Raw genomic sequence first — 24,662 nt, forward strand, 5'->3', positions numbered from 1 at the left:
GTGCAAAATAGGAACAGGTGAAATTAACTTTAATCAAATACTTTAACTCAACATATCCAAAATATTTCAAATGTAGTCAAAATATTAAATTATTAATGAAACACTTAACATTTTTTTTGTACAAAGTCTTCAAAATCCAGATGAACATTTGCCAAGGATGCAGGGAGGAATACGAGTCCACCTAACCAGTATAGAGCAGAGGCTGGCTCTGATGATAAAATGAATCATCGTTTCACTATATCATGCTGCCTCCTAAACTTCAGGAAGCATTATGAGAAAAGCAAGGTCTTTAGTGCCAAATAAACTTGGGTTCAAATGTCCACAGGTGACCAGTGATAGGGAGCTCACTACAGAGGTTATTAAAGTGACTTTGCGCTGGTTACCTCACCTCTCTTAGCCCACATTTCCTCATCTGCAAAATAGGGATAATAAAAATAACATCTCAGGGGACTGTGCTGATATGTGCCTTGCAAACATTAGACTTCCTATAAATGCTAATTTCCTTTTCTTGTCTAATAAAATGGAAAAAAAAATCATACTTATCTGACCAAGGTTGAATCATGCAGCAGCTTTGACCCTATCCAGAAAAGGGAAAGTAATAAAAAGCAAACCAAAATTGAAAAAGGTCACCAGCTTCAATCATCTGCCTCTTTGTTTTCAGAAAGCTGCACAAAATGTAGATCTAGCCAAGGTAGCCCATGAAATATTAGGGAGCTATTGATCCCCTTGCTTTGCCAAAAGGTAGGTGGTACATACTGCACTTTCTTCTGACCTTTCCTTTAGACATTCTAGCATTTAAACCTCCTCTTCCTTCGAAACAGCAGATTGCTGGTTCAATCCTGAGTCAGGGCACACACAGGAACAGATCTATGTCTCTCTCTCACTCTCCCTCTCTCTCTCACTCTCTCTCTCTCTCTCTCTTCCTCTCACTCTTTCTCTCTAAAAAAAAAAATCAATAAATTAAAAATTAAAATTAAATATACTTCTGCTGCCCCTAGCCCAGTAGAATCCACCTTGGCTATTCAGAAAGCTCAGAGGCTGGCAACTCTAAGAACGATTCCCCGTGCAGAGTCCAGGTGGAGTTTGGTCATGAGACCTGAGTCCTAGCTGGGGTTTGATGCTAGAGAAAGAAAGTGGCTCCTTAACCCAAGATCCTCACATGAGCTTAGGAAGAGGGACAGCTGGGGGATGCAAAACTGTTACTGTCTTAATCAGAAAGTATCAAAATTAAACACTCCCTCCTAGCTTCACCCCCTCTCCCCTTCCCCTCGCACATTCCCCCTAGCCCAGGGGTCGGGAACCTTTTTGGCTGAGAGAGCCATGAATGCCACATATTTTAAAATGTAATTCTGTGAGAGCCATACAATGACCCATGCACATTAAGCATTATCCAATAAAAATTTGGTGTTGTCCCAGAGGACAGCTGCGATTGGCTCCAGCCATCCACAACCATGAACATGAGCAGTAGGAAATGAATGGATTGTAATACATGAGAATGTTTTATTTTTTTATTTTTATTTTTTTTCCTTTCATTTTTCTGAAGCTGGAAATAGGGAGAGACAGTCAGACAGACTCCCGCATGCGCCCGACCGGGATCCACCCCGCACGCCCACCAGGGGCGACGCTCTGCCCACCAGGGGGCGATGCTCTGCCCATCCTGGGCGTCGCCATGTTGCGACCAGAGCCACTCTAGCGCCTGAGGCAGAGGCCACAGAGCCATCCCCAGCGCCCGGGCCATCTTTGCTCCAATGGAGCCTCGGCTGCGGGAGGGGAAGAGAGAGACAGAGAGGAAAGTGCGGCGGAGGGGTGGAGAAGCAAATGGGCTTCTCCTGTGTGCCCTGGTCGGGAATCGAACCCGGGTCCTCCGCACGCTAGGCCGACGCTCTACCGCTGAGCCAACCGGCCAGGGCGAGAATGTTTTATATTTTTAACGTTATTATTTTTTTAAATAAAGATTTGTCTGTGAGCCAGATACAGCCATCAAAAGAGCCACATCTGGCTCACGAGCCACAGGTTCCCGACCCCTGCCGAGGCCTTCTCATCTCCATGCCTTCACTGGTCCAGTTCTCGGCTTGCCGGGTCCTCCTCCTGCCCTGTCACCACCAGTCCTGCTTCTCCCATCTTCACTTGCCAACAGGCCTGCCCTCTCTCAGTCCTACCACCATCAGGATCCATAGGTACACAATCACAATGTACACATACATATACATCACATACATGCCTACGCACCCCCACACTCTGACACACATTCACCGCCACCATCACTTCCTATACCCGCATCCTCCCCGCCACTTACACACACACATAGCCCCACACACAGAGGCACATACACTTAACCTAGATTAGTGTCATTCATATGCAAACATCTCTTATCTCCCCTTATTTGACTATGAGCCCCTTGAAGACAGAATCTATATCTCTTTTTATTTCTGTAACTTACACAATACTTGAGGTCTGGTTGATGCTCAATAATTACTTCTGAATGAATGAATGTCTCCATCAAACCAAATGGGTCTATAGGGCCTAAATGAGGCAAACAGGGAGATCAGTCACGTGGGCCCTGAGCTGGCCCAGCCCTGGGAGCTGGGGGCTGCCGTCCTTGGCGGCTAGTCCTGCCTCATCCTGCTCCACTGCCTCGGTTTCATTCCAAGAGAAGTATTTGTTCTGTGAGCAAATAAAATGAGAATATGTTCTAATCTGCTGCAAAGATACACAGAGCTGCCTTCAGCCTGATGCTTAGCTCTCTGAGGGCACTTTAAAGAACTGTGAGAATAAAATGTCCATTCGGGGGCAGGAGAAGTGTAACTCTTTCCTTCCCGGAGAGAAGGTCAAATGAAAACTGGAAGACAAGGCCCCCTTTGAACACTTCTGAATAAGACCTCCTGTGAGCCTGTCAGGATCCCACATGTGACAGGTGATCACAAGATCCGCTTTCCTACCGTGCTACAGATTCAGAAGTGCCACACCTGTGATTTGAAAACGCACTGACCCACACTCACGCCAGAAATCTTTACTTGATGCCCGTGGCCAACTAACTAATAGAGAATTCTGTTGCCCAGAAACGCGTGTTTGAGTTGAACCAAACTTTCACATCTCTAGTCCCACAGGAGCTAACCTTCTGCCCACCCAAGCATCACAGGTGACAGATTTGCGTGTTTACATTTTAACAAATATGCTGAATGCTTGGAGAAGTCAGTAGGATAAAAATTCCTAGTGGAAGAAAATTAGGAAGAGATCTTTGCATTTTGTTTGCTTCCTACTGAGGAATTCTTAGAAGTTCAAACCCTTTCATAATAAGCTGACATTGGATACAGTTGTTTCCGAATACAGCCTCAAGTTTGATTGCAGGGTTTCAAAGTGTCCAACCGAGAAATGCAATGTTTCAGCGTTCCCTTAGCCCAGCCCTGTCCCTACTTACAGTCTGGGACAAAAAACAACATAACATTGAACTACCAGATATGGAAACCCAGTGTGTACAAATTAAACCATTTATTAAATGCCTAAAGGGAGATCACTTAAGATCCCACAGTGGATTCTTAATATATAACCCACAATTCCCCCTTCATTTTCATGTTCTGCTAAGCGTGCATCTTCTGGGTTGAGCTGGCACAAGGACAGGCACACCTGTTTAGAATCCTGGGTCAAGAACAAGTCTTTGCTACTTCATAGGGCGATTCTAGCTGCCATTTGCTCACTCTCTCTTTTTTTTTTTTTTTTTCATTTTTCTGAAGCTGGAAACAGGGAGGCAGTCAGACAGACTCCCGCATGCGCCCGACCGGGATCCACCCAGAATGCCCACCAGGGGGCAATGCTCTGCCTGTCTGGGGCGTCGCTCTGTTGCATCCAGAGCCATTCTAGCGCCTGAGGCAGAGGCCACAGAGCCATCCTCAGCGCCCGGGGCCATCTTTGCTCCAATGGAGCCTTGGCTGCAGGAGGGGAAGAGACAGAGAGGAAGGAGAGGGGGAGGGGTGGAGAAGCAGATGGGCGCCTCTCTTGTGTGCCCTGGCCGGGAATCGAACCTGGAACTCCTGCACGCCAGGCCAACGCTCTACCACTGAGCCAACCGGCCAGGGCCCATTTGCTCACTCTTACTTGGTGTTTGAATCCTCTTGGCAAACTGCAGGTAAAAAATATTGGTGTCATCATCTACCTCATTTTGTAAGTGGTGATTCTGAGGCTCAGAGAGGCCAAGCAACTTGCCCAAGATATCCCACCTAGAGTCAGTATTTTGATTTACTGACTCTAAAGCTCCTTTCCAGGGGACTGCTTCACCAGAGGAGCCAGCCTTCACAGACGCCAGTGTCTGCTTATTCCTACTAGTTTGTTATTCAAAGATCTATTCTCTACCTCATTAGATCTTCTATTTTTTTAACACATGCAATGTAATTTAAAAGCCACATAATATTAACCCAATCGATTCAACAGACTTTTTGAAAACCCATTTCCTTTGAAAATGAAGTCTTTTAGATTCCCCCATTACAAAGTATGTAGAATTACAAGACCTCTCTGGTGTGTTTACAACATCTCTTTATTGAATGTCATTGCCTCTATCAGGAGCCAGTGTCAGCCCCTTTGCCTGACAGCCATAATTTAAAAAAATTTTTGAAGGATCATGATAGATAGACATGCATGCCAGTGGAAAGAACAATTCTTACTTCCGATCCTACTCCCTTACCAGTAATAATGTATCAAGTCTTTTAAAATAATAAATGTAACAGCCTGCAGGATTCTGTTACTTGTCAATCCTGGACTTGGGCTCAGAAGGGCTTGAATGGACCTCTACCATTCATGGTCAAATTTGAGGAAGGGCTCTTGGAAGAAATTCCAGGTGTAGAGGTGGGAAAGGAGACAGGGGGAGGAGCAAACACAAGCCACCTCCTTAGCCTGGTGTGAGCTTACTCACTCACTGAAGGCATTTAGAACTCTGTTCTCCCTCCTCTACACAAGCCCTCATAGGCAGCAAGCAGGACTTGTTGGTTGATTCCAATCGTCTGAGGCACTCTGAGTGCCAGTAGCCCATAAAAAGCCTTCCCCATTCTTTCAGGGGACCCAATCCTGTTCATTTGCACTTTGGAGTATTCAGGGCTAGGATGAGGAGGAGGCTAAGAAACACTGGTCTGAATACCCACATCTCTTCCTCTAAAATCTACACTTTTTTTTTAAACTCACTTCTCTACTCTGATGCACTTCAAACTGCCCTTCATACCCATGAGATTCGTCTTCGCCAAATTCCCCCTTTCCACGGGCTATTCCTCTACTCCGGAACTTACCTTGACTCCCTCTTGCTCAAGGAATCAGATCCAGATTCCTCAGATCCCCACACACAGTTCACTGTGTCTAAACTCACCTTCCTCCATCCTACACCGCTCGCCGCAGCCCCACCCTCCCTACCCTCCACCCCAGCATTCAGCCCAGCCACTCCTGCACTTCAGTGACACTCGGAAGTCCCATCAATCGGAAAGAAATGTTCCTTCCCTAAAATAGAATAATGGAGTCTTGTCCAAATTATTCTCAAAGATACAGTTTTCTCAATGTTAAGTTTTCTACCATCAACTTTTGTTAAACCTTTGTCATCAGCAGCTCTGCCTATCTCCAGTGAGAGCCTGCAGATGGCAAAGGAAAAAAACAAGTCCCTAGTGAAAAAATTGTGGAAAAGCTTCAGCAACAACCCTTCACGTGTTTTCAACAGCTTGTTTATTTCAGACATGTGCTTATGGTTGTAGTTTTATATGTACACATAAAATAAATTCATATTTCCTACTAATAAATTGTTCCTGGTTCATGTGCTAGAATTATGTACCACATGCTTTTGTGATAATCTTTTTAAAAGTATCTTGGTGGTCTACTAAGAAAATTATGATTTCTGTGAGCCAGGACATCTGGGTGAATTTGCAAACCATTCTTCAGACATGTTACATCCCTCCTCCTACCAACATACACACCCTCACACCCACTTGTGCCTTTATCTGCGTATGATCTCCACATCCCATTCTCTGACAAAGAATACTGCAGTACTCTCCCATTCAAACAGTATGTGAAGGCTTTCTGTTCTCTGTCCCGAGATCCAACAGAACTCCTTTAGTTCCTTCAAAAATCAACCAAGAAGAAACACTAAACATCAGAGAAAATTAGTTAAGAATACACTAATTGAAATCTATAAGGGGGAAATATACCATTGAGAAGCAAAATGTTTGGGAACTTTTTAATTTATCCCAGGGAATACTAAAAGGGTCAGTAGCGGTCATGAAATGCTGGTACATTGTGCCTCGATTCATCCAGAGAAGAGGGGAGGGAGAAGCGGTATTATGTTTCTATTCTATACCAGACACTCTGCTAGATGCTTTTTGAATATTCTATTTATTCCTTCTCAGACACCTTAAAGTTCACATTATTACCCCTCTTTTACAAATGATAAAACTGAAGCTCAGAGAGATCAAATTAGCTCAAATTCAACCACTTAGCCAGTGGCAGAACCACGATCGAAACCCAGTTCCACTGCCCACACCCACTAGGCACTGGACATCACCTCCACGCTCACTGAATGGTCAAACAGCTCTGTCAGGCAGGAGTATTGTTCCCATTATTTGGACAGGAGACTGATAAGCAGAGACATGAAATGACCAGGACCACCAGTCACATAGTAGTGATGAAGCTGAGGCATGAAACAGAGCACTCCATGTTCCCATTTTTTCACTGCACAAGGGAGCACAGGTGTTATTTAGTAGCTGTGAGTGAAGGCAGTGAGCCTGGAAAGCAGGGGGTGTAGTCTAGCCCACCTAGATCTTTGAATAAATAAAGAGCTTCTTCCAGACATGAGTCTATAGAGCTATTACAATATTACTATATGGATTACCTCGTTACCATTTACATTTGCAAGGTGAACACATAGTTGCAAATAACTGCTACCTGCATTCCAGCTAGCAGGGTAAAACATGAATCCTGTAATGAAAAATTACATCGTGTCATTGAAGTCAGTTTTAACACATAAGGAAGAAGAGGAAGACCATATTTAGCATTTACATTCTACTGTGGCTGAGACAGCCCTGTCAGAACAGGCTCTGAGGTCAGTTTCCAGGTTCAAGATAAACATTCCTAAGTGGAAAGATCCAGATGAAACCCAGATAAATTTACAAAACAATTAAGTTTTGGAGAAAGGAGCAACAAAAATGAGTAAAGATTTCAAAGACGGTTAGAGTCAAAGGGCATATGAAATTCTCCCAACTAGGATGCTACCTGGTGAAGAAAACTTCTCAGTGATCAAGCCACAGAAAGAAACCTTCCAGGGGCACAGGGGTCTATCCCGGAAAGCTGGCCGCACTTGGGAGGGCCAGGCAAACTAGAGGAGAAACAGGAAGTGGTTCTTTCAACCTATTCAAGATTGCCAGCCCAGAGGATAAGGAGAGCACCTGTGGGGGAGGATAGATGTTGAATGAGTCAGTGAGGAGGCTGATCCTCTCCTGCACTGGCCTGGATTCCAGATACGGAAATGGGAGGTTTGGACATTTGGTGCAGTATGAATTCCTCTAAGTTTCTAAGGGTTGCAGTGAGCCTGTGCAGACCCGGGGAGCTCCACTCCACTCCACATCTGGCTGAAATGAAATGCAGTGTCCCAGGGCCCAGGTATTGCTGCTAAGGAAATGAAACACTTCCTTTGGTGTGAACCCTGAGCAACTGCAGGGGCCAGGTAACCAGTTCTTCATTCTCCTCTCAGCACACGGGCCAGCACGAGCTGGGCGTACATAAACACAAATCCACAAAGAGATAACCAAAGCCACTGTCTTTTCTCAAGTGCAATATTTTGATGTGCAGCAGAAATCACTTGCTCATTCATTCAGTCATTCATCCTTTGGTGACCACCTGCTAAGTGCCAGGTACCGTGTTTGAGGCTGGGTAATTGAGATAAGCATCCAAGAGGATCCCTATTAGAGGAATTTGTCCTGAGGGCAACATATACATATGAACAATGTGATATATGCTGTAATCAAGGACATCACAGGGCATATTATGTTGGAAGTCTTTCTTTGTTTTTGGTAAGCATCTATGAGATATATCCCATGATTCCAAAATATGAATGATCACTCCTCTAATGATGGTATAAGAACCCAGACCTGTCACTCAGATTCCCTCCCGTCATGTCTCCTCCTGGCCCTAATATTCTACAGATAAACTACACATGAACAATTGCTCCCTGAACATGTCAGTTGCTGCCAAGCCTCCGTATGTTTATGAGTGCTGTTCCTTCTGCCTCCAAGGCCTTTCTCTCCTTGCTCTGCCCATCTAAGTTCTAGTAATTAATTATTCAAGGACTGATCCAAATGTCAACTCTCTCAGGTGCTCTCCTTGATCCTAACAGGAAGTAGCCATTGCTCCTTCATTTGTACTCCCAGAACCCATTTACAAACCTCTACTGTAACCCCTGCAAACACTGTATAACAGCATTTGTTTCTGTGCCTTTCACCCACCTCCCACCGGACTGGGAGCTCCTCTGGGACAAGCCACATGCTGGGGACACCAGCCAGTCAACAAATGTTTGTGGAAGTGGAAATGAAATGTACTGCTGTGTAATCTCTCATGTGTCTTATCTTAATAAGGGTGTATTAAAAATGAAAGCTTTGCCTCATTAAACAGGAGGGAAGAGACATTTACCTTCCATGGTCAAACACTCTCATCCACCTATTACTAAAACTCTACAGTGCTGGGGGGAGGGGGGGTGTAGAAATACAGGATAGGAAAATCCAATTTGTATTTTTTCAAAGGCTATAATGCATATACTTAGATATTATTGCCTGAAATAGAAAATATCTAGAATGTAAAAAAAAATTTTTAAGGAAAAGAAAATATCTAGAATGATACACAAGAAATCAATAATAGTGCATGATTCTGGAAACTGGATACAAGCAAGGAGGTGATATAGGAGCTTTTATTTTCCATTCCATACCTTTCTTTGATATTGAGATTTTTGTCATGAGTCTCTGTCACTTTTGAAAGAAATAAAACATGAAAATGAATCCTATAACTATATCTTAAATGAACCAAATTAGGGTGATGTTTTCCTAAAGATATTAAATTTCACTAGAATGTTCATAGCAATGCCATTAATATTAGCAAAAACTAGAAACTGTCTAATGTCTATTAATAGTAAAATAGATAAGTCAGTTTTAATATATTCATACAATGGGATACTATACAGCAAAGAGAATGAATGAAACACAACTACTTCCCTGGCTGGTTGGCTCAGGGGTAGAGTGTTTGCCCGGAGTGTGGATGTCCCAGGTTTGATTCCCGGTCAGGGCACACAGGAGAAGTGCCCATCTATTTCTCCACCCCTCTCCCTCTCATGTCTCTCTCTCTCTCTCTCTCTCTCTCTCTCTCTCTTTCTCTCTCTCTCTTTTCCTCCCCTCCTGCAACCATGGCTCGATTGAAGTGAGTTGGCCCTGGCACTGAGGATGGCTCCATGGCCTCAGCCTCAGATGCTGGGGAGGTAGGGGAGATAGCTCTAGTTGCAACGGAGCAATGCCCCAGATGGGCAGAGCATTGCCCCTAGTGGGCTTGCCGGGTGGATCCCGGTCCTGGCACATGCAAGAGTCTGTCTCTGCCTCCCCATCTTCTCACTAAAGAAAAAAGAAAAAGAAAGAAACAGAACTACACACTACAAATAGATGACTCTTCCAAACATAAAGGGGCCAAGAAAAGAAGCCAGACACAAAAGAGTATTATTGTATGATTTCATGTATATAATGTGCAAAAACAAGCAAAATTAATCTGTGATGTTAGAAACCAAGATGCTGGCTACCCTTGGGGGGAATAGGGAGGGGAAATTAGTGACTAGAAGAGGGTGTCAGAGACGAGCTAATAATGTTGTTTTGTAATTTGGATACTGGATGTACAGAGGTGCTTGCTTTGTGAACATTCACTGAGTTCCTCACTTATGATTTGTGTACTTTCCATAAGGTGTGTTAAAATTCAATAAAAAAGAAACACACACAAATAGGCCACAATTCAGATGCCTGAACATTCCCTTACATCAAGCAGATAGTCTCTCTTAAGAGTTGATACTGACCTTCTGGCCTCCTAAATACCTTCCCTGGGACAGAGGTGGGAGATAGGAGCTAAACTGTGGTCCCTAATGGTTAGGAGCAGCTGTGTCCTGCCCCAAGGCAGAGCCTAAGTGCAGAGAGACGCAGACAGAGAACCTGAGAACACCTTGGCTGTGCGGCGAAGTCAGAGTTCCTTTGGGATGGGCTGCTGTTCTCATCGTTGGCATTTTTAGCCATGTAGTTTGGCTTCAGAGTGGGAGAGAATTCAGGGTGGGAGAGGAGCAGGGATGAGTTTTCAGGTGGGCTCTGGTTCGAACAAGAGCTGAGCTATGCCCCAGAGGTAAGGGGCCAGAGACAGGCTCAGTAAGAATCACTGTGGGGGAGGGGCAGAAGAGGTTATCTACTTGCTTATAAACACAGGCTTCAAGGGGCAGGAGGAAAGACTGCCCCAGGTTGGAAGGGCAGGCTAGATGCCCCATTTGAAGCCGGAAGCCATGTGATGTGATGGAATCCACTGATGGAGCATTTCACCTGGGGGCCCTATTACCAGTTCTCCACGGTTGATCTTTCCTTTGTCTAGCTCAAGATAAATACAGCCCCCTGCACTGGACTGACAGAGCTGAGGCAGGTGGGTGTTTACAAAACCAGCCAGGAGCTGAAAGAACCGCCCCCTTTACCACTAGCTCTCCAGCGGCCATGTTGAAGCAGGCCCGGGGAGAGAATCCACATTCCAGCACCCCCCCCCGCCCCAGCTCCTGAGTCTGCTCCTCCCGTGAGGCTGTCTGGCGATGCCCGAGTGAGGCCTTTCACAGCGCCGGACTGGCAAGTTCTGAGTTAGCCTATTACTCAGAATTTGGGGGCTAAAGTCTGAGCACATTGTAGCAAGGGTTAACCCCTGGCCACATGAAACTCTCCACCGAGGGAATACAAGGAAGCAAAAAGAGGACTCTAGATGGTCAAAATAGATTTTGCCAAGTTTACACATTCAAGTTCATTTACTTCCTCACTGGAAGAGGCCCTTTAGCTCTCAGAACCCATGGACTCGTGTTTTTGTTGTTATTTTCTTAAATCAAGTGAGAGGCCCGGAGGCGGAAACCGACTCCTGCCTGCTCCCATACCAGGATCCACCTAGCAACCCCCTTCTGAGGCTGATGTTCTGCCCATCTGGATGGAGCCACTGTCCTGTTGCTCAGCAACCAAGCATAGTGCCTGAAGCATGGCCATGGAGCCATCGGCTGGGGGGGGGGGGGTCAATTTTGCTCATTGGAGCCATGGCTGTGGGAGGAGAAGAGAGAGAGAGAGGTAGGAGGGAGAGGTGGAGAAGCAGATGGTTGCTTTGCCTGTGTGCCCTGACTGGGGATTGAACATGGAACTGCCACACACCTGGGCAATACTCTACTGCTGAGCCAGCGGGCCAGGGCCATGGACTTTTCCTCTATGCCCATTTCTAACTTGCTTGGTTTGCTGGTTTCCAAGCCTGTGGCAGATCAGAGGCAAGGAATTACAGCAGACATGAGAGGCAGCTGGAGAAGCATGTTCTTAATATATTGGAAGTTCTGATTGGGAACTTAATGTGGAAAAAAGGCAGGAAAACTCTCAAGATCAAACACAGGATCCCCCCAAAACCTAGCAGCCTAAGGCTCCTTCATGTAGGAATAGGAAGTCCTTCATAGGCCTCAGGGGTAGAGCAGGATGCTGGCATCTGACTGGCTGGACGAACAGGCCACTCTATCCTGCAGGGCAATACCAAAGTGCCCAGGAGGTTAGGAAGAGACTTCAGGATGTTAGAAATGAAATTAAGCAAGACTTGTGGAGACAAAATACCTTGTCAAGGTAACTTGAATAACTTCTGCAGAAGGGCGTGCTGCTGTTATCGAAAGCCAGCCAGCAAGTGCATTTCCTTCAAGGATGATCAGGTGCAGTGAAGACCCTGCTGCAGACCTGGACTGTTTTCTGAAGGCAATGAGAAATTTCCAAAGATTTACCCCCATCTTTTTAAAGGTTTGGTTCTTAAGAAAGAAGTCCCTTAACTGTCAGCACTCGAAATGTAACATGTGCCACCTGCTTTTCTTGATAGTGAATGTTTTATGAGATCTAAGAACTGAAAGTCAGAAGGAGACAGGGGAGAGCCTGTCCTCAAGCTCAGGAAAGGAGCCAGGAGAAGAATAAGGCCTAGTTAAGCCCGTGGGTCAGAGGGGCAGGCACACTCATTTGGTTAGAGGTCTGGCTTGCTCCTTCCTAACTGAAAACTCAGACATGTTTTACAACCTCACTTTTACCCTCAGTTTAAAGATCTGCAAGCTGGGTATTATTACCACCTCTGAGAAGAAGTAGGAGTATTAAATAAGACAGTGTGTGTAAAGTATCTAGTGCAGGAACTGGCATGTAGGGGATACTCAGCTAAGGTGCTTTTCTTTCTCTTTCTAAAGTGGCTTTAATGAACACAAATACTAGCTGCCCTGGATAAGAATTCAGAAATCTGGCTCGCGTTGTTGGAGCACATTCCCAGGGAAGCACTGAGACTCTGCCGAGAGCGGCAGGTAAGCAGCCGGAGCCCCAAAGACAAGATGAGGGAAATCGATAGAATGGAGACTGCAGGTACTATGACCTCATAGTGAAGGGTTTCAGAGCAAGAACTCTCTGTTCAACGTCTGCATTGGGCTCCTCACTCCAACTCCTACCAGCTATGTGTTCTTGGGCAAGTTACCTAACCTCTCTGTGCTTCAGTTTCCTCATCTATAAAGTAAGAATAATGATGGTATCTAAATCCCAGGGCTGTTAGGAGGATCAGGTGGGTTAAGATAAGCAAGGCCTGTACAGGGCCTGGCACAGTCAAGTGTTCTTTCCGTGACTGCTGTTGTCATTCAGCACACAGGGCTTCCCCGGGGGCTGAGGCAGCCCAGTAGACTGGTTACGGGCCAGGCTCTGGAGAGGGCCCCTTGGGTACATGCTTCTTCTTACTGTGTGCTAGCTATGTGACCTGGAGCGATTTGTGTAGCCTTCCTGAACATACATTTCGTCACCTGGAAAAGTGGAGGTGATAATCACAGCTCCCTTGAGGGTTGTTGTTGGGGGACCAACTGCACTAATGCATATGAAATGTTTAGAAAAGTGTCTGGCTCATATTAAGCACTATGTAAATGTCAGTTATATTATTCCTTGACTATAAGGAACTCTAAAGATGATATGGCCCTTATTTGAACCTAAAATATTTTCTTTTCTCTCCTCAATTTTTAGGATATTTATTTCTGAATTTTAGAAAAGAAGGTGTGCCAGCCAGATAGAATCTTTTATCCTTTAAAGACAAGAAAAACATTTAGGGACTTTTTTGACACTGTCCTCAAGTCTTTTCCTCCTTACAATACAAAAATGAGAAAGGACCCCTGAAGCCAAGTGACCCACCCTGCAACATCTAGACCAGGGGTTCCCAAACTTTTTACACAGGGGGCCAGTTCACTGTCCCTCAGACTGTTGGAGGGCCAGACTATAAAAAAAACTATGAACAAATCCCTATGCACACTGCACATATCTTATTTTAATGTAAAAAAACAAAACGGGAACAAATACAATATTTAAAATAAAGAACAAGTAAATTTAAATCAACACACTGATCAGTATTTCAATGGGAACTATGCTCCTCTCACTGACCACCAATGAAAAAGGTGCCCCTTCCGGAAGTGCGGTGGGGGCCGGATAAATGGCCTCAGGGGGCCGCATGTGGCCCGCAGGCCGTAGTTTGGGGACCCCTGATCTAGACAGGGCTAGCTCGCCACAGATAGCGTTTCTGACAGGAACGCGAAGCACCTTCCTACTGTGAGGAACCAGGGGCATGATGCTGCCACATTGCCCACTGCCATTTTGGTGACTGTCAGCTCAAGGCAGGGTTGCCTGCTTTACATTTTAATTTGCTTTTGGGATTTTAGGGGAAATTTTCAGAGTAGTCCTCTAAAGGAAACAGAAACTTCCAGGCTTGGGGCAAGGGACTTGTTTTTCTCTCCTTCTATGTTGTTTTTCTGTAGACACACTGCAAATTGAAGAACAAGGGGCTAGTTATCCTACTGTGATTAAGTGAGTTTTGCTACTGCCAGAGGACAAAGGCTAGATTGACTCTGGATGAATGTTCCAGAGGGCAGTTCTCTCTTTTTGTTATCTTTTCTAGCCTTGTTTCTCTCCTGGAGGAGCGGGAATGGTACATTAGAACACATGCTGGACAAAACCTCCAATGTAAGCAATGTTCCTAGGAGGAAAGACTCAATGTCCTAGCAAAACTTCTAAATACTGACACTTAGCTCTTAAAAAGGTAAAGGTAACAAGGGAAGATGGAGAACAGGGTGGCCATGGGAAATTCTTTTAGGAAAAAAAATATTTTGGGGGGCAAATTTGCCCAACTTCTTTTCTGCTTCCACTCTTGTGTATCTTAAACAGAGTGAGCAGGCACTTGGTCTGTAGTTTATAGCCCAAGAAAAGAGGGAGTTCATCTAAGGAACCTGGAGTACCCTAATTGAAAAAGAAATAGAAGAAAAGAAGAAAAAGGCAGAAAGAGAAGACATCATAACTGCTTAACAATAAGGAAGCAGCTCTGGGCCCAGTAGTCATCTGGCAAGATAAGTCATCATGAGTTATACCTACACATTTCAATGCAGAGCCAAGGGCCCTGGACCCAGGGACTGAACTTCCTATCCAACACAAGCTCCAAATTCTCAGAATCACAGACACTTAGAGCCGGAGCCATCCTCTAGGTTCGTCTATCCTACCCAATTCAGTATCCCCTCTGTATTCTCCCTAAATCTCTCTGTGTAAATGCCTTCTGTGACGGGAGACTTATTACATTCATTCATCGGGGCATTGCAAACATTCTAAAATCCTTCCTTATACTATACTGAGATAAAATCTGCCTCCCTGTAACTTCAACTAGTTTTGTCCTCTATTGAAAAAATAGGGCTCAAATGATATCTTCTGGTGGTTTTCTGAGCAATAGAGACATTTGCTAGATCTCCTGGCTTTTCCAGGTTCAGCCACCTGCAAGCTGTGTGACCATTGGCAGTTACTTAATCTCTGTGCCTCAGTTTGTTGTCTATAAGATGCAGATAATAATTATAGAGACCATTTCAATGCCGTTATTGAAGATTAAATAAAATAATCTGTAGAAAATTATATCAGCTGCTAAAATTGTACAATAGATTTTGGGCTCCTCCAAGATACAGAATAGATTATATTCATCTCTATAACATTTTAGCCAAACACAGGGTCTGGCTGAGTATGGTACAATGGCACAAAAAAAAAGTTTACCAAATGACTAAACAATTGATAGGCAAGAACTCTATTCTGGTATAAATCCCTATATGTGATCTTATGTCTGTGACAACCTTCTCATAAAAACCCACCTCCCAACTCCTTCTGTGCCCCCAATTTAATCACTATTTATTACTAATTAATCCAGAAATACTCAACTTTTCCCAAGATGGGACCGGGAAACTTGGCTTGAGGCAAAGTTTCCAAGAATCACATTCCAGGCAACAAGTCCAACTTTGTGGAAAAAGTCCTGCACTCTATCCTTGTAGGTAGAGTTATAAAGTATGATTGATGTGCTATGGCTTATATGGTAAGGACACATGGCCTGTAGGCCACAGGCCTTCCAGATGGCTAGAGCCTGAGACAGGAGTACAGAAGCTCTTCTGGAGAAACTAGATCAGAGAACGGATAAGATGAGAAGCAATGGAACAGGATGAGGGTGGAGAAGATGGGGAGGAGGAGGATTTGGGAGCTAACCTGGACCCTGAGTCTAGTTGGAGAGATAGAGACTTCAGGGATGTCAGTAACACCTTGGGAGCATAACTGAACTATTGTAAGACCTCCAGCCACCAAACAGAAATGGTACTATCTGGGGAATGAAGAGAAGCATTAAGAGAAAACTTTACTGGAGCTGGGGCCAATAGCAAAATGCTCTACTAGGAAATTAGATACAGTATTATGGAATTGCTTGTTAAAAGTGCTGAGCACTTACCCACCCATCAACTAACTTTCAGTCTCAGACTAACTCTCAGACTAACCCCAGTCTCTTGCAAAGTCAATAGCCCATGCCTGGTTAGTGCTGGGCCCAGGATTCAATTAGGGTACTCCTGGTTCCTTAGATGAACTCCCACCTTTCTTGGGCTATAAACTACAGACCAAGTGCCTGCTTGCTCTGTTTAAGATACACAAGAGTGGAAGCAGAAAAGAAGGTGGGCAAAATTTGCCCCCCCCCCGCTTTTCCCCCTAAAAAGCCACAGTGCAGTCTTTACAGTGGGGTCGGGGTGCAGGCCGAGTTCGCTACCCTGGCGATCCTTTTACCAAGAGCTCGCTCCAAACATTTGGCGTCCTTCCTCCCCACCGATAGCATACGGGGTGAATGGCAGGGCACACCGGCAGAATAGAGCTCCCTCACAAGCCCCAGCATTCTAGGGGAGAGCAGAGAGCCTTCCGGCGGTCTTCAAAGGAGGATGGCAGAGGATTGCTTATTTATTTGTTTCCTGGAACTCCCTGTTAAGAATTTCAGCAATTGCAGTTACTGCCCGATCGCTTGGCAAGCCGAGTAGCTTTTCGTTGTTCCCAGCTGCACGGGATCTAATTCGCAAATGCACCATCTTGCATTCAACACTTAAATGGAAAACAAGCAGCCCCGGGAGGAAGCAGGCGATCTAACTCTGCAAGCCCTTTTCGGAGGAATTTATGTTTCTAGGTCGGTTGACTGGTTGGTGCCGTCCCCAGGGGGGATTTCGTTGAGCACCGACCCTCTCTCATCTCGGATCTAAAACCTACTCTGGCGGCGGTTATAAATTGCAATTAAACATGGGGAGAAAACAGCGTTTGGTTCGGCCTTAGGCCTTGCCAGAATAAAATAGTAACTAAAATCTGTTTGAGAGCTCAGATTTTAAAGGGAGATACTGCCTGCGTATTCTTCCCCACTGGAAACCTGCTTAAAGGAAATTAAGGCCTCTCCTAAAGGTAACTAAGATTAGAAGGCTTAGTTTCCGTTTTCCGTGTTTCTGTGGGCCGAATGCCCGGGTCGGTCAGCGAGTTTCTCTCCGGTTGGAATGACGAATTCCTCTCGCTTGAATTCTAAAATGATAACTTTGCTTGGAGCTGCATGCAGCTGTGAACGTCTGTCGCCCAGTGGCCGGCCCAATCCTGACGGTGGCATTGCTAGTGGGAGAAACGGGTGAATGGAGAAGAGGGAAGAACCATGCCTTAGTGAAAAGTTAGGAGAGCTGCGAGGAAACAAGTAACCGCAGCTGCTCCCGCCCTCAGCCCCTTTAAGCGCTTCACTGACTCAGCTAAGCTTCCCCCCATCAGGTCGCGTTTTTTATGAATGAAAAACGTCCTTACATTCATTATATAAACAAGCCTGTGCTGATTGGCCAATGGCCCGGTGCATAGATTATGTAAAACAGACCTTTGAGGGGTGGAGAGGAACGCGTCATTGACCAATGAGAGCTAGAGTTGATGAGGCGGCTTGGCTGGATTTGCCTGCAGAAAGGGTAAACAAGAGGTGATGGACAGCTGCGGGAGCAGCCTTGGGCCAATTGCAACGCGGCTGAGCTAAAGCTGTGGGCCAATGGCGGCGGGCGGGGCACTGAGCCGCGGGGGGCCGGGCCAGCGCTCCAGCCTGGTTGGCAGCTGCGGCGCAGAGTCCAGCGGCTTGTGCGCGGAGCAGTTCAGCGTCTCCAGAGCGGTTCGGCCCAGCCATTTGCTTAAGCGCCCAGGCCCGGTGCACGCGTGCGTGAGCGCGCCTGCGCCCCGGGGCAGCTGCAAGGGGAGGAGAGCCACCGCCTCAGGTGAGGGGGCGTCAAGGGGGCAGTGGGGCGTCGGAAGGGGTGTCCAGGAACAGGTCCTAAGGGTCCTAGAGTTTACGGAGTAATTCAGAATCTTCAAATCGGGGTGCACTTTTTATTTGGGCTAAGTTCCCCCGGAGCTGACCGCCCCCTCCTCTCGCGGCCCGGTCCGGTTCAGCTCCTTGGAGGCGTCGGGCGGAGGTGGCTAACGGTTCCGGAGCGCGTGGAGAGCGGGTTTCCGCACGTCGCGGGGGAGGCGCTCTGGAGCGCGAAGTGCGGGGGCTCCGGGGCGGAGCTGGGGGGCGCGGGGCCGGAGGATGCGGAGTTGCGGGGCTTTACAGTCTTTGGAGATCTGAGAGCCCCGAGGGGACTTGGAGGCTCGCGAGAAGAGACGCTCGGCGGAGCTTTGCAGTGCGGAGGAGGGGGCCGAAAGGCACTTACGGGGAATATTTGAGAGGTGATGCCCCCAGAGCATCTGGAGGGGTTAGGTGACATTAGGCATGTACAGCCTGCGAGGTCGGCCCGGAACTTCTGCAGGCCTTGCAAGTTTCAGGCTGTGGAAAGTGGACACCAAGCCCCCGACGAACTGAGAGCGTCAGGCTGCATAGCGATTCTTGAGAAATCGGGGAGCATCAGAATAGCGGCCTGGGGATGATGTGTGTGGAGGGGAAAGGGTGCGGAAGGGGGGAGATGGAAAGATGAGCCCCGCACTGGATTAGGGATCTAACCGCATTCTCAAAGGAGAGGGGACCTCTGGGAGAACTGAACTCCAGCTTAAGAAGGGGTGCGAAAGAGAGATGTTTGGAAGGTCTGTTTGGGGGAGGGGGTTTGAACTAGGGGTGGCGGAGGAATTAGGGATGGTTAGTAGCGCCCCGCGCCGCAGCTCGTTTTTATGAATGTGGGTGACTTTATGAATGAAGCAGGATTCTCTCGTTGGCTCGCAGCTCCCTGCGGCTTTTTTTTTTCCCCCCCCCTTTCCCTTTTTGTGAATGAAGCATTGAGCTTGCTTCCTAAAACGCTGGGGTGAGGGGCCTGCGTCGGAGGCTGGGCGTGCGTTGGGAGTGGGGGCGGGGGTGCTTCTGAAGGAGTTTTCATGAATGGGGAAGGCTGGGAATTGGGTGGAAGTGTGTCTTGTTTTGTGAATGGGGCCCAGCGCGAGGGATCCAGTTACAGCCTTTACCTGATGTGGCGGCTTGCTCTCCATTCATAAAACCGGGCCCGCTGTGCGCCTCGGGGGAGGGGCCTGGATCGCACTGCTGCGCTGCGTTCAAGTTTTCCTGGGGGCACCGGGAAGGGCGGGGGGGGGGGGGGCGCAAAGGAAGTAGTTTAAACTCCTGGGTGAACTCGAGCATACCCTTCAGATTAAAAAAAAAAAAAACACCACATATATATTTATATATACTTTGAACACGATTTTTCTAGCCCTTGAACTCTGAGGGCTGCTTTAAAGATGCTCAATGCCTCTTTCGGATTCGCTTATGGCGGCTGATTTATTTAACTTTTTAAAAATATATATTTTTGCTCTTCATGGTGAAGTATTTTGCAACGTACTTCACCATGAGACTCTGAAAATATCTCCCCCCCCCCCGTTGTCCCTTTCCCCCAATTGACATGTACAGAATTTCCAAGGCCACGATTTAATCGGGCAGATTTTTTAAGGGTACGGAAGACTCGTTTTCATGTCCCTCAACTCAGTGCTGGTGATTTTCAGATTTTGTATACGGGTTAGTGACATTTGAGAAAGAAGCTTTATTTTCTTAACATTTTAGCGCTATTTGGAAGGCTAGCCGGCGTGTTTTTCTAGTAAGTTATGAACAGTGTGCAGTTTTGCTCCTCTCCCTTTCTCTTTGACTTTGAAAATATCTAATTACTTGGGCTCAAGTGCTGAGAGTAGGCTGGCCATGAAGGGGTTTCCTTGCGTCCTGCTCACCAAAATTTGATATGCACCATATAGTGTGAAAAACAAATTGGATGAAGTTGTCTACTGGGGAAAAATTGCATATTTAAAATTTATGTGCTGGTTAAACAAAAAGAATTATCCTCAAGCATTTTACATTGCTTAAAGCTGGAGTGAATGAAATTTGTTTTCCCCATTTTATTGACTTAACTGCATTTTTTTACTTGGAGAATAAAACGTATTCAGAAAAATGGTACCCTCCTAAAATTGTTATTTTATTCCTCCCCAATTAGAAAAAGTTCCCTCCTCTTCATTATGACCCCCAACCTCTCTTCCCAACCCCAAGACTTGACAATACCGAAACAAGTTTAATTTTATTTTTTGGCATTTTGGGGGAAAATTGACCTCACTATAAGGAAAAGACAATTTTCTTTTCATGAATATTTTGCTTTTAATGCTTTTTAAAAAGATGTGTAGTAGAGATACATTTAAAATTTGTGGAGTGAAACTTAGTTTTCTTTATACATTATTTTTCATAGCTATTTTATTTTTTTAGAAGTTGGAGATGTCATAAATATCTCTGTAATTTGCCATGGAGGTTATTTGTGACATTACAGACACTACACCTGTTTGGACATAGGTTTAGGTTTTAATAAAGATTTGTGTTAAGATAGTATACCTCTAGTCAATATATCCATGGAACTTTATATAGTATTTTACCACTGACCTACAAAATACTTTTAGAAACACTATGTATGTCAGATTCTTAATTGCCAATAATTTGGAATGTTTAAACCCAGTTTTCTACTTCCTGTCACTGTACTGTCATTAAATTATGTTAAAAAAAAAAAAAAAAAAAAACCACAGAAACAAAAAACACAAAAACCTAAATACTACAAATGCCCTGGAAAATATTCTATTGGAGGGAACTTGAAATCACCCTTTTATAATGAAAATGAGGCCCCTCCTTTTTTTGAATAGGTAACAGCTAATAGCAAACCTATACTGTAATTAGAGAGAGAGAGAAGGATGCATAGGTAAATGGTTTGTCACTAAGTATACTATCAACCTTTGATGCCTTTAAACCCACTGTTAAGTCTGTAAAGTTAACACCTTAAGTGGACTTTAAGTACCTGAAAGAAAGGTAGTGATTTGAACAGGCCCTAAAGAAAGAGCAGTATAAAACTATTTCCTTTTTCTTTTTCCCCCTTTCAGTTAGACTCTCCCAAATTCATATTACAGGAGGACCCCATTCCCCCCAGAAATTACTCAATGCTGAAACCTTTCAAAGTGATACTAGAGACGTTGGAAGCACCATGGATGGGTTTTACGACCAGCAAGTCCCTTTTATGGTCCCAGGGGTAAGTTGATGTGGCTTTTGGTTTGTTTTGTCCTCCCTTTTCAAATTTGAGTCTTCTCCTTATTGATGTAGTGGTCCACTCCCTTTCGAGACCCCTTTATTACACTTGAGTCTTCACTGTCTGCTTGCCTTTTTCAGAAATCTAGATCAGAGGAATGTAGAGGGCGGCCAGTGATTGACAGAAAGAGGAAGTTTTTGGACACAGATCTGGCTCACGATTCTGAAGGTAGAGGGAAGCTTCCCCCCCTGTGTTGTGTTGTAGCTTCCTCAGATGGCTCCCCTTGGGCGCCCGTCTCCCCAGCAGAGGAAGTCTCATTCTGGTGTCTTCTGTTCTCAATTCTAGAACTGTTTCAGGATCTCAGTCAACTTCAAGAGGCTTGGTTAGCTGAAGGCAAGTTCTTAACTTCCTATTTTTTCATGTAAAACATTTTACTGTGCTTTTTAATCAAACTTAAAGGTCTAAAATAAAAATTTCTTTTCCAGCACAAGTTCCTGATGATGAACAGTTTGTCCCAGATTTCCAGTCTGATAACTGTAAGTACCTTTCTGGTGGCTCATTTGTTCTGAAATTGTTTGGTCTTAGATTATCCATGTCTAGATTGCTCTTTTCATCTGTAGTCAGCGTATTTGGACAGTGGAATACATTTTGTTTCTTTTAATAATTCAAAGTAAACCCCCAAAACACTTGTTTCATTTTTTACTGAAATTATTTCTAAAGTGTTTTATTCTATTGCAGATAAGGTTACCAAACACAATGTAACCCTATATTTATTTTTCTCTAAGAATATTGCAAGGCTGCAAGCCCAAAGTTAAAAATTAATTGACATTGGGCCCTAGCTGATTGGTTCAGTGCTAGAGTGTCGGCCCAGCATGTGGAAGTCCCGGGTTTGATTCCTGGTCAGGACACACAGAAGAAGCGCCCACCTGCTTCTCCACCCTTCCCCCTCTTGCTTCTCATGCTCTCTTGCCTCCCTCTCTCCCTCTCCCCCCCCCCCCCCCCCCCCCCCCCCGCCCCTGCAGCCATGGCTCGATTGGAGCAAGTTGGTGGCAGGCGCTGAGGATGGCTCCATAGCCTCCGCCTCGGGTGCTAGAAAGAGCTTAGTTGCTCAACACCCCAGATGGGCAGAGCATTGCCTCCTAGTAGGCTTGCCAGGTGCATCCTGGTCGGTGTGTGTGCAGGAGTTTGTCTCTGCTTCCCCTCCTCTCACTGAATTAAAAAAAAAAAATTGACGTATATAAGATGTTGGGTTAAGCAGACATTATCTTACAGTGTTTTTTGTTTGTTTTATAAATTAAGTCCTTGATGCAAATCATGAGCCTGACCTTTTTATTTTTTAAAGGTGTAGAATATAGTTAATGAAAGATTCAGTTAATTGTGGCTTCACCTAACATGTCAATTTTGTTTCTACTTATAAGTTGGAGAAAGGTAGCCACAGGGTTACCTGATTTACTCCCATTTTCCATGTAGTTGTCAGGATTTTATCATTCAGAGAGGAGTAAAAACTTAAAAAAAAAAAAGGTCGTTAAGTTCTTATGTCATTGAGATAACAAAGGCAGTGGCAAGCTCAAAAGACAACTCATCAAGCTGGCAGGGTGTGGTTAGCTTTGCACTGATCTTTCAGAGCTGTCCTCCACAGGTTTGGGGAGCTTTTATGGTCCAGGCAGAGCTATCAAGGACAAAGCTGGCTGATGAAATTTGAGCGGCACAGGGCAGATCTAGAGAGCATTAGTCACTGGCGAATGAGCAGGTTTAAGAGAGGCCTGGAGAAAATGCTGCCTCTCTTGAGAGTTGCATCATAGAGAAATTCATGTCTCTTAGTCATAGTCTATATTAGCAAGCACCTGAGCCAGGCAAAGATTCAATTTCTCATTTTATACCAACAGATTCTTCCCAGCTTTGTTTTATCTTGTGTGTGTGTGAGAGAGAGAGAGAGAAAGTGCCCTGGGAAAGAGGGTGTCTCTGGGTCTCAGTAAAGCTGGGTGTTGTAAAGCAAAGTGAAAGATCAGAGGTACCAGCTAAACATTCTTGAATGATAATAGATCTCATATTCACGGTGCAATGCCATGAAACTTGAAAAGGCAATAAACCATAACCCACAGATGCATGGTTACCTTAACTTTGTCACAGCTTGTTGTAAATGTTTTCTTAGGAAAGTAAATGATGTTAATTTTTGCCCTTTGATTGCTCTTAAGCGATTGGGAAGCTTGCCACTGAAAAACCAAATAAAGATAGCCCAGAGTGTTCTTGTGCATGTGTGTGTGTATGCGTATAAGATAAAAGGCAGGATTTGTAATCCCATTCTGTTCTGTGTTGACAATTTGGCCCAGCCTTTCCAGTTCTTGCTCAGTGCAGCATAAATTGCAGTCTGGGAGGTGGCTTTCTTGGCAGAGGTTCATTGAAATGCTTTTATGACACTTTTGTTTGTTTCTCTGTAACCCAAAAGAGTTAAAAGGGAGGTGAGATGACTGCATTCAAATTGATTTTGTGTGCTGAAGCAGAGATGTGTTCTTTAGAGAAAGATGTCAGCAAACAGGATTTATATTTGGAGAGATATTTATCTGCAGGAATAAGCTAAAGGGAAGGAATCAATAAATATTTTGGCTCCTTAGAAGTAATTCCTGCTCCGTGAATAGCATGTGCTAAATTCTTTAATTAAATTGCCATACCTGAAATGGAGGTGCTTTGGGAGATATTTCTGCTTACCAAGTGTGTTATGTTTTTTACTTTGTTTGCTTTTTGGTTTAACTTCTTAAGGTTGAGCTTTTCTGTATTTTAAGGATATAAAACAGATGGTTGAGTAGCCTTGAAAAGTATTTTAATATTTCTTTCCCCCTCTCTACTGTTATTTCTGGAGATGGAGCTTCGAGGAAAACAGACTTAAATATACAGCTCACAAAAATTAGGGGATATTTCAAAATGAATATGAAGCAATAAAAAAAAGTATTTGGGTTTTTTTTTTTTATTAAACAATATCAGAAAAGCAAACAACAAGTCAAAGAAAGTTGTTTGATTATGCAAATGATATGCAAAACCAACTTTTATTTCATTGGTGAAAATGCACTGTACAAAAGACTGAAAGTACTGGAGTATCTGCAATTCCTTAATCTCCTAATATATGTGAGCAAATAAGAGAAATCCACTTGCCTTAGAGGTTATGGAAGAACACAGATGTGGGATACTGAATCGTTTATCCATCATTCTTGCTGTGATGTGTGACTGTTTAGACTGCTGTTGAAACTGACAATGTAGACAACATGAATGCTGGCAGAGCCCAGAGTGCATCTCACAGCCTTGGGTTGAGGATCAGCTTCTACTCCTGTCATGTTCTAGAAGAGCCTATAATTATTTCAGAGAAGGGGGAGAAACTCATTCAGATTTAATGAAACCTTGTAAGTTGGTTTGAATCAACCAATGCACAAACTATAAAACACACTCACACTTGCTTGTTGATAAAGCAACCTTTTTCTCTACAGCAACAGAAGCATTTGAAATAAGTACTTTTCTGTGGCCTGCCACTTGTAATAGTCTACTTTGCCTGTCAACACTGATTTGGTTA

At 44.8% G+C, this 24,662-nt stretch overlaps 1 protein-coding gene across 2 annotated transcripts in view; it reads left to right on the top strand.

The window, feature by feature from the left end:
* The first annotated feature begins 17,704 nt into the window (after positions 1-17,704).
* Positions 17,705-24,662, top strand: part of ETV5 (ETS variant transcription factor 5) — a 66,759-nt gene continuing 59,801 nt past the window's right edge. Inside the window, exons 1-5 of one of the 2 annotated variants that reach the window (XM_066241211.1) lie at positions 17,705-17,851; positions 20,961-21,106; positions 21,244-21,331; positions 21,449-21,496; positions 21,589-21,639. In XM_066241211.1, coding sequence (XP_066097308.1) covers positions 21,062-21,106; positions 21,244-21,331; positions 21,449-21,496; positions 21,589-21,639 — 232 coding nt within the window. In that variant the 5' untranslated portion in view covers positions 17,705-17,851; positions 20,961-21,061. The remainder of the gene's footprint in view (positions 17,852-20,960; positions 21,107-21,243; positions 21,332-21,448; positions 21,497-21,588; positions 21,640-24,662) is intronic. The other variant, XM_066241210.1, reaches the window with a different exon arrangement.

Source organism: Saccopteryx bilineata, chromosome 8 (assembly GCF_036850765.1).
Source record: "Saccopteryx bilineata isolate mSacBil1 chromosome 8, mSacBil1_pri_phased_curated, whole genome shotgun sequence".
In the NCBI taxonomy this organism is placed as follows: Eukaryota; Metazoa; Chordata; class Mammalia; order Chiroptera; family Emballonuridae; genus Saccopteryx; species Saccopteryx bilineata.